Source organism: Trachypithecus francoisi, unplaced genomic scaffold (genome assembly GCF_009764315.1).
Source record: "Trachypithecus francoisi isolate TF-2019V2 unplaced genomic scaffold, Tfra_2.0 Lachesis_group11, whole genome shotgun sequence".
Lineage (NCBI taxonomy): Eukaryota > Metazoa > Chordata > Mammalia > Primates > Cercopithecidae > Trachypithecus > Trachypithecus francoisi.
In genome coordinates, this window is record NW_022681456.1 from 103,892,472 (window position 1) to 103,907,111 (window position 14,640).

The following is a 14,640-nucleotide window of genomic DNA, read 5'->3' on the forward strand; positions in this document are numbered from 1 at the left end:
TAGTAAATTTGGTCTATAATCCTAACATTTTATAAATTTTTATAAATGTATTTTAATAAGCTTCCTGATATTAATAATGTTCACATTACTGGGATACATTTTCTTAGTGTAGCACCTTACATTACAGTAATAGAATTTCAAACACAATGCAAAGTTTTCTTGAAAACTATTTTCACTGCATTTTGAATGAAATGTAGGCATTCTTTCTAAATCAACCAAAGACAAAGTTAGAGGCAGATGCAATCTCAAAATATTCCCCAGATGTGCCACTTGTCAGGCGTTCCTCTTTTTGAAACGTGCTTCCTTTGATTTCTGTGTGCCGCTCCCACTTCAGAGCCATGCCTTCACATAGTCTGGGCAGGCTTCCCCTCATCTTGTACTATCTGTAGGTCAGCACCCCCAGAGTATATCCTCAGCCCCCAGTCTCCCCACTCCATAAGCTTCTCCCAGTGACGTCACCCACATCATCAGTTCAAGTACTTTTTGTGCATTAATGATGTCTGAGTCTCTAACTCCAGGCCAGGCCTCCACCCTGAGCTCCAAATCCTCATGTCCATCTTCCTGCTTGAAGGTTCTATAAATATCCCATTCTTAGTGTGTCCAGAACTCAACTCATCATCTTTGCCTCCATATAAGTGAATGAAAATACCACCCTCCATCTAGGAGCCCAAGTCAGAAAACGTGGGCACACTTTATATCCTCCTCCCAATGAACAATCATGAAGTCCTATTGATCCTATCTTCTAAGTGTGTCATATGTCCCTTCCTTTCCCTCCCCTTCCTATCCAGGGCCACTCTCTTTGATTGAAGCTCAGAAAACCTCAACCTTGGCAAGAGCTATTCTCTGTGGTTCTCTCTGCCTACTGGATCTTCCTCCTTCAAACCATCCTCCATGCTGTTTCCAGGGTGATTCTTTGAAAACTGTAAGACTGTACCACTCACACCTACCAGGATGGCTATAATCAAGCTATTGAAAATAATAAGGATCAGTGAGGATGTGAAGAAAATGGAACTCTTGTACACTACTCATGGTAATGTAACGTGATGCAGTCACCGTGGAAAACAGTATAGCAGTTCCTCAAAAACTGAACAGAATTATCACATAACCCAGCAACTCTCTCCTAGGCATATATCCAATATAATGGAAAGCAAGGACTAAAACAGGTATTTGTACATCAGTGTTCATGGCAGCATTATTCACAATAGCCAAAAAGTGGAAATAACCCATCAACAGAGGACTGGATAAATCAAATATGGTATATATACACAGTGGCATATTATTCAGCCATAAACAGCAATGAAATTCTGACACATGCTATAATATGGATGAAACTTGAAGACATTATGCTAAGTGAAATAAGTCAGACAAAAGAACAAACATCATATAATTCCACTTTGGTTTTTTTTTTTGAGATGGAGTCTCGCTCTGCCCCCCAGGCTAGAGTGCAGTGGCACAATCTTGGCTCACTGCAACCTCTGCCTCCTGGGTTTAAGCAATTCTCCTGCTTCAGTTTCCCAAGTAGCTGGGACTACAGGTGCCTGCCACCACGCCTGGCTAATTTTTTGTATTTTAGTAGAGACAGGGTTTCACCGTGTTGCACAGGCTGGTTGCAAACTCCTAAGCTGAGGCAATCCAACTGCCTTGGACTCCCACTTATGTGAAATATCTAGAATAAGCAAATTCATAGAGCCAGAAAATGCACTAGAGGTTAGCAAGGGATTGGGAGAGAGGAGAATGGAAATGCTGTTGTTTATGGGCACAGAGTTTTTCTTTGGGGTGATTCAAAAGTTTTAGAAATAGAGGTGATGGTCTATAATACTGACTATAATTGATGCCAATTAATTGTACACTTAATAGTGGTTCAAATGGCAAATTTCATGTTATTTATATATATGTGTGTTTGCGTATACATGTGTGTGTGTGTATTTACCATAATAAACAAGTGAAAAAGTGCAGAGGCAATCAATTCTTTAAAAAATATAAATCTGATCAAGTTCTTCTCATGCTTAGAATTATTCAGTTTTCCTACTGCAGTCAAGACAGTTTTCAGATTCTTCAGTTCAGCAGATCTTTCATGACTCAGTTCGTGTTTATCCCTCAAATCTCATAGCTCACCTCCCTCTAAGTGCACCCTCTGCTCTATGGTGACAACCACTCATTTCCTGATCAGGAGTATGCAACTACATACCTGTATGCCTGCATGGTTGTTCTTTTCACCTAAAATATCTTTTCCACTCCTGCTCTGTAGACTCACTTCTTCTCTTCTGTTTTTAAATGTATTTTTATAGAGATAGGGTCTCACTCTGTCACCCAGGCTGGAAGGCAGTGGCGTGACCATAGCTCACTGCAGCCTCAAACTTCTGGGCTCAAGCATTCTTCCCACCTCTGCCTCCCAAAGTGCTAGGATTACAGGCATGAGCTATCATACCTCGCTGTAGACTTACTTCTCTTTTTCATTTAAAACTTAGCTTAAGTCAACTTTTCCAGGAAACATTTAAATCTTACTTAAATGCCTAACTTTATTTGCTGACATAGTACCCAGGGTCTCCATTATAGCAGTTATGATGATGTAAAATAATTGTTTGTATCTTTTCCACTTGCACAAGTTTCCTGTACCATTGTGTCTCTATCTCTCCTTGTCTACTGACTGTCACATAGTAGCAACCCAATAAATGTTTAATGACTACATTCCACAGATTCATCAAAGACCCTTTTAAAGAACCAGCTCTCCGGCCAGGTGCGGTGGCTCATGCCTATAATCCCAGCACTTTGGGAGGCCGAGGCGGGTGGATCATGAAGTCGAGATTGAGACCATCCCGGCCAACATGGTGAAACCCCATCTCTACTAAAAATACAAAAATTAGTCGGGCATAGTGGCAGGCGCCTGTAGTCCCAGTTACTCGGGAAGCTGAGGCAGGAGAATCACTTGAACCCAGGAAGCGGAGGTTGCAGTGAGCCGAGACTGCGCCACTGCACTCCAGCCTGGCGACAGAGTGAGACTCTGTCTCAAAAAAAAAAAAAAAGAACCAGCTCTCCATTCAAAACCAACAGTGCCACAGAAAGGGTGGACATTCTCACATATTCGTTGTTTTTAAAAATATCCAGCACTCTGAGGCTATGTGAGTGAAATCAGCCTCACCTATTGACTGGCTTTCCTGCACTGAGTCCTGGGGAACGACACTATATAGTCAGCACCACCTACTTTGACATCCATAATTTCATTAAAGGGAACGGAAACTGGTAGGATAAAGGAAGCATTGGGGCAGAAAAGAGAAGCTCTGGGATAGATGATGAGCAAATCAGTGGTACATGTATTATGTTTTCACTACCACTCTATGCCCTCTTCAAGTAGGGGAGGGAGTATGTCAAAAATGGTCCAGGACTTACCTGCTGCCACGGGAGGCTGATATTTCTATCCTTGTTGAAAGAAGATAGGTAAGGGGATTCTGAGAAAGCTTTTCCACCACTTTTTCTGTCATGATTCCTGACCTGGAAGGAAGGAGGCCTTGGGTCACCCCCTACCCAGATGTTCTGGGAATGGACAGCAAGCCTGTCCTCAAGTGGAGAAAGCAGTCCACTCTGTCCAGCGACCCAGTGACAGGAAGCTGGGTGAAGTGGAGAAAATACCACATCTGGAATCAGGCATTCTAACAAGCTGTGTGATGCTGGGCAAACTGCTTGACATTTCTGAGTTCTAGCTTTTTCCTTTTCTAAAATGTGAGTAGTTGCCTAAATAATCTTCAGTGTTGCTTGCTGACAAAAAAAAATGTCGGTACTGTCAGTACTTTGCATCTTTCTTATATTTTTGCACAGACCCCACTTTCCATTTCACCCCCAAACCACTGCAGGGTCTCATCTGTGCCCCGCCATGTGGCACGAAGCTGGGCTACCTCTATATTCACTGTTCCCACTGCAATTGCTGAAATCATATTTAGACACCAAGAAAGAACAGCGGTGCTTATGATTCTGAAGAATAAAGAAGCAAATAAAAAGAACTAACAGTCACTTTTAGCTCAAGTTAAGTGGGGGCTATTGACTGATAATTTAGGATGGAAAACAGCTAGATAGTCTAAAAAGACTGTCACTTCATCAACTATAGTTTTCAGAAGCATCCATGTTAATGGAAGAGACTAAGGGAACAGAGACAACTAAAAACAGTAGAAAACCTTCCAATCCTTTATATGTGGCGTGGGAAGTGCTTTAGTATTTACTGTCTTGGGAACTGAAGCTAAATTATAAAGTGTATTGGGAAGAACTGAGTTAAAAAGAGCCAGCATGGGCCCACTTTGTAAATAAAGAGCTGAATACCATCCCCCAACAACAACAACAACAAAAAAGAGCCAGGATGTTTTATTATGTCCTTATCTTGACCTCCAACTCCCAACTCAGGATTTTTCCCTTCATTCATGATGGAGTACTGTCATCAACTCTCACATTTATTTAAAGTACCAGCCTATGATGAGTTGCTCTAGACGGCTATCTTTATTTTTCCTTAATGTTTTCTAAATTTTATACCTATTTATTCAGAGATGGGGTCTTGCTGGTCTCAAACATCTGGGCTCAAATGAACCTACCTCAGCCTCCCGCGTAGCTAAGCAGTACTGCAGGCGTGTGCCACTGTACCTGGCTTGCCCTGATGTTTTCACCATATAAACTCCAGCTTTGGGGAAGTCATTAAAGAATATTTAGGACTGAAGCTGCAGGGGTAACAAAAATAAATAAGGAGACAGTGGGTATTCTTAACATTGACTTTATTATCAATTTGACTTAATAAATATGGAAAGCACGAGTTTTATATGATTAAACTGACCACAGATAACCAAGGGTTGGTTATTCTATACATGATGAGTAAGGTGAGAAGTAGTCATTATTATTTTAAGTCAAACATCCAAGGTGTTCTCCTCATGTTTATAAGGATTTCAGTAAGGAAGGCAAGTATCTTGCCATGACCATAAACATTAACCAAATAAAACTCATGTTCCTATGTCTCTTTCAGACTCCAGCTGACCCTCCTAGATACCTTTCTTCAGAGCTGGATGGAAAAGTTCCAAGTCAGTCATTGACAAAGGTAGCAGTTGAGTGGATAAGTACTCTCCTGTCTCCAAATGTTACCATGAACTCGGAAATAATTAAAGATTTTAAAAGGAATATTTTCCTCTTCTCCCTAGAGTCAAAGCTCTCACTGGGTTAGAGGAACAAATTCACTTACTGGGATGGGTCTGAATCACTTGCTTTGCGTTTTCGTGGCAACTCTGTCATGTGTGAGCTGAAGGACCCCATAGCTGTTGGTCCTGTCCTTGGACTCACGCGGCTGGAAACCACAGGAGCAATGCACTGGTTCTCCTCTCTCAACACTTTACCTACGAGCAGCAGAGTACAACAAGACATTTATTTTAAACATTAACTTTTACTTTGTACATATCCATATCACACATTTTAAATGACTTTTCTATCTTGATATTTAAAAAATACCAGCTAAGGCCAGGCGCGGTGGCTCATGCCTGTAATCCCAGCACTTTGTGAGGCTGAGGCAGGTGGATCACCTGAGGTCAGGAGATAAAGACCAGTCTGGCCAACACAGTGAAACCCCATCTCTATTAACGTACAAAAATAAGCCAGGCGCAATGTGGGCATCTGTAATCCCAGTTACTCGGTGGCTGAGGCAGGAGAATCCCTTGAACCTGGGAGGTAGAGGTTGCAGTGAGCTGAGATCATGCTACTGTACTCCAGCCTGGGCAACAGAGCAAGACTCCCTCTCAAAAAAAAAGTGTATATATATATATATATATATATATATATATATATAATATACACACACAGACACACATTATATCTATATATACACATTATATATACACACATTACATATATATATCAGCCAAAACCAGCATAACATAGAATGAAAGACTAATTGTGTACACTCAAGTATTAATTAAATAAGCATTTCTTAGTCCATGCTTTTAAGGCTTTCCTCCTATATTGCAAAAGAAATTTGAATATGGTAGAAAATGCAGAAAACACAGAAAAATAGAAAGGAAGGGGGAAAAACCATTTTTCCCCCAGTGTTACACCAATTAATGTTACACCAATTAATGTTACAATGCTTTTGAGATACTTCTTCCTAGAATTTTTTTCTATAGTTATCATTAAGGTAATTGAAATCATACAGTATACAGTAGTCCCCTCTTATCTGCAGTTTGCTTTCTGTGGTTTCAGTTATGCACAACTTTGGTCTGAAAATATTAAGTGGAAAATTCCAGAAATAAAGCATGCATAAGTTATCAATTGCACATGGTTCTGAGTAGCATGATGAAATCTCACACCACAGTCATCCCTCTACCTAGCATATCCACGCTGTATATGTCACCTGCCTGCAAGTTGCTTAGTAGCTGGCTAGGTTATTAGATCCACTGTTGCAGTACCACAGTGCTGGTGTTCAAAGAACCCTTATTTTGCTTAATAGTGGCCCCAAAGCACAAGAGTAATGATTCTGGCACATTGTTATAATTGTTCTATTATTAATTATTGTAGTTAATCTCTTATTATGCTAAATTTATACATTAAACTTTTATCATAGGTATGTATGTATAGGAAAAATTCATATATGTAGAGGTTGGTATTATCTGCAGTTTCAGGCATCCACTGGGGAGTCTCAGAACATATCCCCCATGGGTAAGGGGGATCGACTATAGTCAGATTTATGCATCATTGTGACATAATAACTTTCCAGTTTTATTATAAATTCTTTATAAATGACTCTAATGGATGTATAATACATTATCATGTAGCTGTGTCCAGTTATTTAACCACTCTCCTATTGTTAGAACCGACATTTAATTTTATTTTATTTGCCAGTACAAATATGTATTTTGGTACATAAAGCTTTTTATCTACTTCTGGTTATTTTGGACAGTATCCCAGAAATGGGTTAACAAGGTCAAGAGACACCAATATTTTTAACTCCGAATTGCTAAGTGTGATTTTAAAAAATCCTTTTTGTCTCAAGTGAGGTTTATTAAATGTTTTACAAAATATAAAAATCAGAATCACTGAACCAAAATAACCTATAGTCTAAATTTGAGCCTCTGTAATTAATTATATTTCTCACATTAATATGCATATAAAAAGTTTAAGGTAATTTGTAACCCAATAACACAGATTGAAAATATGTAACAATATTTACAAGGAGAATGTAATAAGTCTACAACAATAGTGGAATATTTTTAACACATCTTTGACAGTAACTGATAGATCAAGTAGTAAAAATAATGATGTAGAAGATTTATCTGGCACGATCGGCAAGCTTCATATAACACACATATATGGAGCACTATGCCTAGCAGCTTGAAACACCAGTGTTCATTGTTTTTGGCCAACTATGGAGCATTTATAAAGACTGACAATATACTGGACCAAAAATCAGTCTCAAAGATTTTGACAAATTGGTATCATACATAAAACATTTTCTGACTTCAGTGTAATTGTGTTGGAAGTCAGTAACAAAAAGATAACCAGAAAATCCCTATATCTTTGTAAATCAAGAATCCCACAAATAATTTATGGGACAAGAGGAAATTCAAATGTAAAATGACAAAATATTTACAATTAAATATTAATAAAATGTCACACACAAAAATGTGTAGAGATGCATAAGCATTAGAGTGAAATTTTAACAATGTTTAAAAAAAGAAAAATTGAAATTTAATAAGTAAATAATTTAAGAAATCAGAAAAAGATCAGTAAAATAAATCCAAAGAACTAGAAGAAAGAAAATCATAAAAATAAGACCAGAAATAATGAAATAGAATATAAACATATAAGAGTGTAGATCAAAAAAGCTAAACAAAGTTTCTTCCAAATGATTGGAAACTCTAACAACTTTATGGCAAGATTTTCCAAAGAAAAAAATGTACAAAAAAATAATAAATTTGGGGTCATAATTTACATGCACAAGAAATTTTAAAGATAATAAAATATCATTAAAAATCATGCTAAATATTTAAAAATTTAGATGGAGTATTTTCTATAGAATTTTAACTTACCTAAATTGAAACCAAGAGAAATAAAAACCTGAATATTCCTATATCCTTCCTTACACAAACTATTCCACTATATGAAAAAAGAGGGACTACTTTGACCCTCAACTTTTCTTTGTCAAGGAGGCTTACATAATTTTGATATGAAAACCTGACAATGACAGTACAAAAGGAAAATTACAGGCCAATCTCATTCATAAACAAAAATACAAAAATCTTAATAAAACATTATCAAACAAAATTCAGAAATGTATAAAAATAACCATCCATCATGACTAAGATAGTTTCATCCTAGGGATGCAGGAGTACCTTCATATTAGCAACTAATGAATATAATTTACTACAATAACAAATAAATGAAAAACTATACAATCATCTCAGTAAATGTAGAAATACTAATGAAAAATATTGAAAGTGTTCTTTTTAGGATCAGAAACAAGAACACCCTTATTTAATTCTATATTAGAAGAGCTCACAGTAGAGTAAGGCAAGAAAAAGAAAAATGAAATATAAAATCAAGAAATAAAATTGTTTTGCTCTTATTGAGAAACGATATGATTGACTACATAGAAAATCCAAAATAATCAACATATAAATCATTAAAGTTAGAGGATATAGCAAGTTGGCGGTATATAAAAAATATGTAAAAATCAACTGCCTTTCTATCCAAAGTAACAAATGGTAAGAAAATGATATTCAAAAGATAGAATTTATAATGATCTCAAAAATACAGAGTATCTAAAGAATAAACCTAACAAATGTATAAGGTCTTTATGGAAAAAACTAAAACTTTATTTAAAATATTTTGAAAGATCCAAATAAATGGAAAGCTATGCCAGGCTTTTGAATTGGAGGCTTCAATATACTAAAGATGTAAATTATCCTAAAATAGATGTGCAATTCCTCTCAAAATACTTAATTTTTTGGTGGAAGCTGTCAAGTGGAATATACAACTATGCGAACTGTATACAGAAGAACAATGGGTCCTGAATAACCAAGGAAAAGGTGGGAACACTAGCCCTATCAGATATCAAGACTTGTAAAGGCACAGTAATTAAGACAGTGTAGTACTGGCATGAGGATAGATAGATGAATGGAAGAGAACAAAGAGCCCAGACATGTAATATGGACATCTGCTAAATAGCAAAGGTGGTATTTCAGATCAATGTGGGAGAAAAAAATCACTTTTTAATAAATGGTCTGGGATCAATTGGTTTTCTCTATGGAAAAGATGAAACCGGACTCCCTGTGTTACACCAAATACAAAAACAAATCCAGTTGAATTTGAGACCTAAATGTAAAAAACAAAAATAGAATAGAGAAACTTTTGCTATGGTTTGAGTGTTTGTGTTCCTCCAAAATTCATGTGGAAACTTAATTCCCAGTTCAACAATATTAAAAGGTGGGGCCACTAGGAGGTGATTAGGTCATGCACACTCCACCCTCAGAGATGGGATTAGTGCCATCGTAAAAGGGCTGAGAGGATAAGTTTGTCCCTTCCATTCCTTTGCCTCTTCTGCCAAGTGAGGATGCAGCAAGAAGATACCATTGTAGAAGCAGAAGGAGCAGCCTTCACCAGACAGTGAAATTGCCCGTGCCTTGATCTTGGACTTCCCAGCCTCTAGAATTGTCAGAAATAACAACTTGTTGTTTATAAATTACCCAGCCAAAGGTGTTTTGTTATAACAGCAGCAATAGACTAAGACAACTCTAAAGGAGGGAGAGTATTTTTATTTCATAGAAAGAAATTCCCAAGACATAATATGTAAAAACAATAAAGGAAAAGACTGTTAAATGTGACAATTTTTAAGTTAATGTTGATCAAAAGACACTACAAAGAGAATGAAACCACAAGCCACAAACTGGGAAAAGATATTTGTTAGACATATAAACAGCAAAGGGTTAGTATTCAGATTATATAAAGAATGGCTTTGAATCAATAAGAAAAAGACCAATGACTCAATAGAAAACTGGATAAAATATTTGAATAGGCATTCATAAAAGAAATTCCGGTTGTCAACACATGGATGAAAAGATACTCAATCTCATTGGTAACCAGGAAAATCCTAAGGAAACTGTAGTGATATACTAATATATGATGGCTACAATCGAAAAATTTGATGACATCAAGTGTTGGTGAGGATGTGGAGCAATGGAAAGGCTCATGCTCTGCTGGCAGGAATGTAAGTTGCTACAGCCACTTTGGAAACCATATATAATAAAGGTGAACACATATATATGACTTGGCATTGCCGTCCTAGGCATATGGAAAAACTCTTACTGTGTATTAGCTGACAGGTGTAAGAAATGCATTAGCAACATTGCTTGTAATTAAACAACAGCCACAAAAACTTGAGAAAACTGGAAACTTTAAATTTTCATCAGCAAAATGGGTCCATTGCTTAGTCACTGAATGGAATACTAACAGCAACAAAAATGAATGAAGCCCAGCTATACTCAACACGAATGAATCAAATAACATAATGCTGGCCAGGTGCAGTGGCTCATGCCTATAATTCCAGCATGAAGACTTGGAAGGCCAAGGTAAGAGGACCACGTAAGGCCAGAAGTTTGAGACCAGTCTGGGCAACACAGCGAGATGCTGTCTCTATAAAAAATTTTAAAACTAGCCAAGCATGGTGGTGCGCACATATAGTCCTAGCTACTCAGGAGGCTGAGGTGGGAGGATCGCCTGAGTTCAGGAGTTGAGGGTTACAGTGAGCGTGCTGCACTCCAGCCTGGGTGACAGAGTGAGACCCTGTCTTCTAAAACAAACAACAACGACAACAACAACAACGAAAAACCATAATGCTGAGGGGAAAAAGTCACAGTCAAAAACACATTGCATGTTTTTAAAAATTTATATAAAGTTCAAAAACAAGTAAACTAAAAAAAAAAAAAAAGTAAAACTAATCAATTTTAGGAATATCTGGTTTTTTTCAGAGGTTTTTTGTTTGTTTGTTTGTGTATAGAGATCTCTCCCTATACAGAAAGCAAGGGGCTAGTTAAGACAAAAGTCAGAACAGTGGTTCTCTTCAGGAAAAGAAAGGGGGGTATGACCATGAAGGACACACAGGGACTTCTAAGGAATTCATGTTCTACCTCTTTCACAGATCAATGTCTTATCTTTCTTCTTTAAACAACACACATTATTTTTACCATCTTCACAGGTATAATAGACCTCACGATAAAGAAGTGGGGAGAATAATTTTACCAGTGACCATAGCGCACTTGGGAATTAAGTTTCCAGTCTACAACATCCCAAGACTTACTTCTAGGCCTGGATTCTCTAAATGGGACCAGTTCAGGATCACCACATACCACATGAGATCAAATATGGCTTCAGCTTCTAGACTTCATTCTAATGGATTTTGAATGACAGATTACCATCTGTCTCCACAGAAAAGTGCACGGAATTTGTTTCACCAAATGACAAACCCAAAGGAAAAATTCACTCCCGTTAAACTACAGCATACCCTGGAATATATAATACCAGACCCCAACCACTCCCCCTACTTCCAACACACACTCTGCAAGCACATTGTTTCCCTCACATAAGTTCAGAGACAGAAATAAAATGAAGATTTTTTTTTTTTTTGCCTCCCATTCTGGGAAGCATGATCTTCACATGTTTCTATCCTACTTCCTTATTAACCTTTAAATAAAAAATGTGAATTATCTCCAGACAGGCAGAATAGTCTTCTCTTGACAAAATAAAAATGTGAAGCGTTAAAGGTCTTTATGTTCTTTAATGGGTGGGGAGTACTGCCTTATAATTAGCTATGTTCCATTGACTCTGACTATGTCAGTAGAAGTATATTCAAAACAAAGGGCTTTCTGTAAGCAAAAGGAAAATATGGGTTAGTGAGACTAGTTAGTTTTAGCTGAAAGGATCTGTTCTTTGGAAATAATCTCCATGATGCAGATTCTTATTTTTCTTAGTAGGTGATTCATAATTTAAGGAGTAAAAATTTCATTTTTAACTTTCCAGTTTGCTTGACTTTCTGTCTCTACATATACATCTGCAGAAGATGAGACCATGTGTTAGGAATTGAAGTTCAGCCCTGCTTTTATATAACTCATTGTGGAGGTATATGATTTAAAATGTTTTGATATTGTCTTTCCTCGCCAAATTGAGTGACTTCTCAGTGGTGAATGTAATGTATGTTCTTTAACACTCAACAAAATAATACAGAATTTAGGTTAAGTGAAGATATTGTGATTGCCTTTTTATAAAGAAAGTTTGTGATTTTACTTAAAATGAGATTAGCATTAAATCTCACTCCACTCTACGTCTGTCTCACTGGTGATGATAATCCATCTTGCAATATTTCAAAGGTCTACTATTTAGTATCAATTCCTCAAGGAGGAAAATAAATTATGGGAAATGAGCAGCTGTTTGGAAGTCATAACCGAGGGAAGCCAAGTAGCCACTTGGTTTAGGCTCATAGTTACAAAGGCGTTCAAATTTGGAATCTGGCATTGTGGTTGAAAGAGAATACACGTTGCATATACGCACATATGCACACACACATTCACAGAAGCCATGGCAGGATGGGAAAATTTTTCAATTTTCATAGAACTTTAAAACTTTTGTTCCATTACCTACTTTCACAGCCAATAGTGTGCTATATCTTAAAATTTGTGTACATTTTCATTATCTTGTAAATAACTTTTGGTTAAAAATAATTTATTCTGTGTAAATGTTTAAATTACTTCCTTGAGAAATAAAAGTGGCCTTTTTAACTTCTGAGAGTCCAAACCCAGAAAATCTTTGTGGTCCCATCTACCTACTACCTTATTAGTACTGGTTTTTTTGGACAAATCACTTAACATAACCAACCCTGTTTCTTTAAGATAGAGGAAATTTCCCACAAACTACATTTGTTTGTTTCAGAATCAAATAAAAAAAAGTACATGAAATCTGTTTGAAAACCAGAAGCTTACTGATGCTAATTAAGTAACTAGCCCAGCAAAAATGTGTGGACATTGTTGGTGAGCCACTGTAGATGCCTAAGGTGTCAGTTAGGTAAACAACATTGAGTTAATGTTGTTGCTTTATTTTTAATTATAAAGCTGTTAACCTTTTTATCTTGAAATAATTGCAGGTTGGCAAAGGTAGTGTAAAGAATTCCCATATACCCTTCAATAATAATCCCCAAATGATAATGTCAGTCTTAACCCCAGCATAATCATCAAGATCAGGAAATTAATACTGACATACAATTATTATCTAATTTAGAGACCTTATACAAATGTTGTCAATTGTCCTAATGTCCTTTGCTGGTCCAGGATCACACAATGCACTTAGCACCTGCCGCCTGTCCTTTGTTTCCTTTCCTCTGTAATGGTTCCTCAGGCTTCTTTTGTCTTTCTTGAGATTTTTGAAGGGTACTGGGAAGTTATTTTCTAGAATGTCCTCCAGCTTAAGTTTGTCTGATATTCCCTCATGACTAAATTTAGATTGTGCACATTTGTCAAGAATACCAGAAAAATGATGCTGTGCCCTTCTCAGTGCTAAATTCTTTCTCTTTTACATTTTACTGCTGCTAGTACTTTTTTTTAAATAGGGTCTCACTCTGTCACCCAGGCTGGAGTGCAGCAGCACAATCTCAGCTCACTGCAACCTCTGCCTCCTGGGCTCAATCCATCCTCACATTGGATATAGTGTATACTGCTTGGGTGATGGGTGTACCAAGATTTCGGAAATCACCACTAAAGAACTTATTATTCGTGTAACCAAACACCACCTGTTCCCCCAAAACCTATGGAAATAAAAAATAAATGCTTATATAATGTTTAGTTTTAAAAAGGAGGATGAAAGACTATGGAAAAACAACAAAAATAATGCCGTCTGCAAGGGAGAGAAAAAACACACACAATGAAATGTTTCTAGGAGTTTCATCTCGGTAGCCAATCAAAGGATTTTTCTCTTTTCTACTTTCCTATATTGTTCCAAACTTTTCTAAGTATCACATCTTACTTTTGTAAGACATACACACAACTTAGAGAAAAGAAAGCATATGGACTATCGGAGGATAGCAAGATCAGTATGGCTGGCCACAATGTAAAACTGATGTGAGATCAAGCTTGAAAGGTAGATTGCACTAGTTCATGGAGGGCCCTGGATGTAATACCGAGGGGTCTGAGCTTTATATCCAGGTAGCAGGAAGCTAATATAGTTACCTAGGACTGCCTCAGCCCTATTCACTAATGAGGCCAATCCTCACCAAGGCAGGGGGAACATTTACAATGTTCTCTCTCCTAGCAAATCAGTTCTGGAATTAGTCTTCCTAGCAAAAGCTACAACTTTCATCATAACGCATTTCATCTTTGCCTAAACAGAATGGCCTCTCATCTGTTTATTTCTGTAATAAAGACTACACTCCAAGCTGTATAACTGAAAACCTCTCCATCTTGGTTGGAGAAATATGGCTCTGCTGCTAAGCCTGGACAGAGAAGGCCAAAAATCATTTCAGGCAGGGGTCAGGAGCCCAAAATATCACATCTCAGATATGATATTAAAACATCACAGAAGGATTTGATTCTTCTGGCCTTGGCCTCAGAAGTAGCAAGATGTCTAAAAGGGAAGTACTGAGGATGG

The 14,640-nt window shown here is 37.2% G+C and overlaps 1 protein-coding gene across 11 annotated transcripts in view; it reads right to left on the bottom strand.

Annotated features, from left to right (window-relative positions):
* Positions 1–14,640, bottom strand: part of ARNTL2 (aryl hydrocarbon receptor nuclear translocator like 2) — a 74,602-nt gene that overhangs the window by 40,159 nt on the left and 19,803 nt on the right. For 4 of the 11 annotated variants that reach the window (XM_033222587.1, XM_033222586.1, XM_033222590.1 and 1 more), the window contains exons 2-3: positions 5,210–5,360; positions 3,388–3,489 (exon numbers count right to left, since the gene is read on the bottom strand). In XM_033222587.1, coding sequence (XP_033078478.1) covers positions 3,388–3,489; positions 5,210–5,360 — 253 coding nt within the window. Of the gene's footprint in view, positions 1–3,387; positions 3,490–4,574; positions 4,698–5,209; positions 5,361–14,640 lie in introns of those variants that run through there. The other 7 variants (XM_033222594.1, XM_033222593.1, XM_033222588.1 and 4 more) reach the window with 3 other exon arrangements.